The sequence below is a fragment of the Canis aureus genome, chromosome 18 (assembly GCF_053574225.1).
Source record: "Canis aureus isolate CA01 chromosome 18, VMU_Caureus_v.1.0, whole genome shotgun sequence".
NCBI lineage: Eukaryota > Metazoa > Chordata > Mammalia > Carnivora > Canidae > Canis > Canis aureus.
In genome coordinates this window covers 59,134,522-59,138,185 of record NC_135628.1, presented here as the reverse complement: position 1 = coordinate 59,138,185, position 3,664 = coordinate 59,134,522, and the positions used below count along the sequence as shown (strand labels likewise).

Below are 3,664 nucleotides of genomic sequence, written 5' to 3'. Positions count from 1 at the left end.
TGGAATAAACCTCTAAGAATTTTAAAAATATTCTTGTTGGTAAACAAAGCATTGATGTTAAATCAATTTAGACTTGTATAATGAAAACTGTAGAATTATATTGTTTATCTATTTTTCAATAATTCAATGATTTGACTTGTTGGCTTAAGTTTGTCAGGTTTAATCCGATTGGTAGTGAAATGAAAAGAGAGGCCAGGCAAAAGTTGGAAGAAACAGGCTTTTAATGGGACGCGCTCTTGGGCAAGGTTCCGAGGCCCTGCAAAGGAGTGAAGCTGGGAAAGTCTCAGGGCCAGGAAGTCACGTGCAGGGGAGTACAAGTGGGCTTTTTTAAGGGGGAGGGGTAAGGGTTGTGTGTCTGTATGGGGTGATAGGTATTAAGGCATGTTACTGGCGGAATTGGTATGGGGCGATAACTACTTATGCCCTATATGGGGTCTGATACGGTTCAGATTTCCTGCATAGGTCCTGTCTTCCCCTGATAATATGTCCTTGGGAAGTCTGCTGGTGGTGGGAAAGTTCTGAGGCAGGGATAACAAGATAGAGGATCCACTGCCATTTTGTTGGTGCCTCCTGATCCCCCTTGATCCCGCTAGCCCAACAAAGTTTACCTTTTGTAAATTCCCAATATATGTTTATGTATGACACTGTCTGTTATGAGGAAATGTCATGACCTGAATTGTGTCAACTTCAATATTAATAACCAATTATTCTGACCCACAGTTGTAATTTTTTAGTTTTATGATAGATTCACAATAAGTTCTGATTAATAATCCTCAATCTATAGGCCCATAGGACTTTCTCTTTTTTACACAAGTAGGTGTGCGCAAACACAAAATTCTCAGTATTTCTTAAATCATTTCAGGTATTTGTATTCCATGAGTGATCCATTGCCTGCAAAGCTTTCACTGGTGAACTTGAGGTCTAGATGAACTGGGCTTAGATGAACCCTCATGGACAACAAAACTTGGATGATCAATGACAGTGGACAATCTGATTTCATCCTGGTGGGAATTTTCAGTCAGTCAAAACACCCAACTTTTCTCTGTGTGATCATTTTTATTGTTTTCTTGTTGGTATTGTCTGGAAACTCTCTCCTGATATTTCTGATATACTCTGATGCTCACCTCCACACTCCCATGTATTTTTTCATCAGCCAGTTGTCTCTCATGGATGTAATGTACATTTCCATCACTGTACCCAAAATGCTTATGAACCAGGTTTTGAGTATGAATAAGATCTCAACCCTAGAATGTGGGATGCAAATGTTTCTCTATGTAACACTAGGAGGTTCAGAATGTTTTCTTCTAGCCACCATGGCTTATGATCGCTATGTAGCCATCTGCCATCCTCTTCATTACCCTGTCCTCATGAACCATAGATTGTGTCTTCTACTGGCATCTGGCTGCTGGTTTCTGGGATCTGTGGATGGATTCATGCTCACGTCCATCACCATGACCTTCCCCTTCTGCAGAACTCGAGAGATCCATCATTTCTTCTGTGAAGTCCCTGCCATAGTGAAGCTTTCTTGCTCAGATACTTCCCTCTATGAGACAGTCATGTACCTGTGCTGTGTCCTCATGCTTCTTGTCCCTGTAGCAGTCATTTCAAGCTCTTATTCTTTCATCCTTTTCACCATTCACAGGATAAACTCAGCAAAAAGCCAGAAATCCTTTGCCACGTGTTCCTCCCATATGACGGTGGTCATTCTCTTTTATGGGGCTGGAGTCTACAACTATATGCTTCCCAGTTTTTACCACACCCCTGAAAAAGACATAATGGTGTCTGTCTTTTATACCATACTTACTCCATTGCTAAACCCTTTAATCTATAGTCTGAGGAATAAAGATGTCACAGAAGCTTTAAAGAAAATGGTGAATGTAGGACCTGTCTTTCAAGAAATTATAAAATAGAAAATTAATATTTTATTCTGTTTTTTCTTCTCTCTACACATTGGAACTTAGGAATCTTATGCCAATGATTCTTTAGGGAATACCTTAGTACATAAATAAATTTCTTGGGACCTCATACCATGGTATCTTATATCATATTCACAACTACTTAACGAATTTCTCTAATGTACTACAATTATCTTTGATTCTAAATCTCCATTCAAAATGTATTGTACTATGCTAATATTTTGAGGTAAAATTAAAGTTTATAACTGTACTCTTATTATATAGAAGAATACTTACATTAAATATATAATGAATTATTTACAGGATAAAGATCATTTGGAGGTAAGAAATTTTCTCAAATAAAAGAGAGAAAAAGAGATAGAGATGGAGAGAGAAAGGGAGGGAAGGCAGAAGGGAGAGAGAGAGAAATTCAGATTGACAAAAAAGTGATAAAGCAGAGTAGGTACAGTGTTAACAACAAAGAGTCTAGGTAAAGGGTATAGGATGTTCTTTGTACCACTCTTATTCATGCTTCATTTCCACAAATTAAATTAAGTCCAAGTAAATAGATAAGATAGTCTTTCTGTCACACATGCTTTTTTTAGGATTTTTAGTCTTAGTTTTTTTTTTCATACTCTAAAGTGATGCAAAAAGCCTTCAGAGAACAAAAGCTACATAGAATAACCTGAAGCAGCTTACACTGAGCTTGGCCCCCTGACAGTATGCCTAGGTAAAGACAGCTTACAATCAGTGGAACCAGCTCCTCCCACAGACAAACAGCAACATCTGTTGAACCAAGTTTATGGATCACTAAAAAGCTTATGCACTATGGGAAAATAGTGTATAGAATTTGAGGGGTTTTTTATGAGGTTTTAGTTTGTCATTTAAAATTTTTTTCTTTTTTGCTTTTCAACTAGTTTCTCATTTTATCAATTCTTTGTTTTTAAATCTTTTTAAACTTTCATTCTTATGTTTATATTTATAGGCATTCTTCATTTTTGGCTTCTTTTCATTGAGATATATCTGTATCTATCTATATATAGATATATATCTATATCTATCTATATCTATCTATATATTTATATCTATCTATCTATCTATATTTCATTTCATTTCCTTTCTTTACAATTTTGGGATTTAATGTCTTCTACCAAACAAACCAAAATACATCTAGCACCAAATGACTCCCCTGTTTTATCCATGTGTAAGAATAAATTATATCTTTTTTCCCTTTTTAAAATTTTTCTTTTTTGGTTTCTGATCTCTTTGGATTTGTCTAGTGTGTATTTTGCTGAGGTCATGGATGATATTTTTTTATTTTGTTCTCTCATTCATCTATTCTTTGGAGAAAAAGACTAGAATAAGACATTCAGAGCAAAAGAAAGAACAAGAGGTAATATGGTATATTATGTATCTAATCAATATAGATATAAGTAAAATGACAGAAATTGAATTCAGAATAATGATTACAAACCCTGATTTTAAAAAAAGGAAAAAAAAAGACACTAGGGAATACCTTAGTACATAAATAAAATCTTGGGATCTCTGGGTGGCTCAGCGGTTTGATGCCTGCCTTTAGCTCAGGTTGTGATCCTGGAGACCCAGGATCGAGTCCTACATCGGGCTCCCTGCATGGACCCTGCTTCTCCCTCTGCCTGTCTCTCTCTCTCTCTGCGTCTCTCATTAATAAATAAAATCTTTTAAAAACACAAATAAAATCTAATCAAGTCAAAATTAAAAATACTTTAAATGAGGTGCAATCTAAAATG

The 3,664-nt window shown here is 35.9% G+C and overlaps 1 protein-coding gene across 1 annotated transcript; it reads left to right on the top strand.

The window, feature by feature from the left end:
- Nucleotides 1-950: 950 nt before the first annotated feature.
- Nucleotides 951-1,910, top strand: LOC144288406 (olfactory receptor 2T29-like). The gene has a single exon (XM_077855913.1). The coding sequence runs from the start codon at nt 951-953 to the stop codon at nt 1,908-1,910; it is 960 nt and encodes a 319-aa protein (XP_077712039.1).
- Nucleotides 1,911-3,664: the final 1,754 nt, after the last annotated feature.

What these genes read in the sequence shown, in the direction of transcription:
- LOC144288406 (XM_077855913.1), top strand. Translation starts at nt 951, where the DNA reads ATGGACAACAAAACTTGGATGATCAATGACAGTGGACAATCTGATTTC.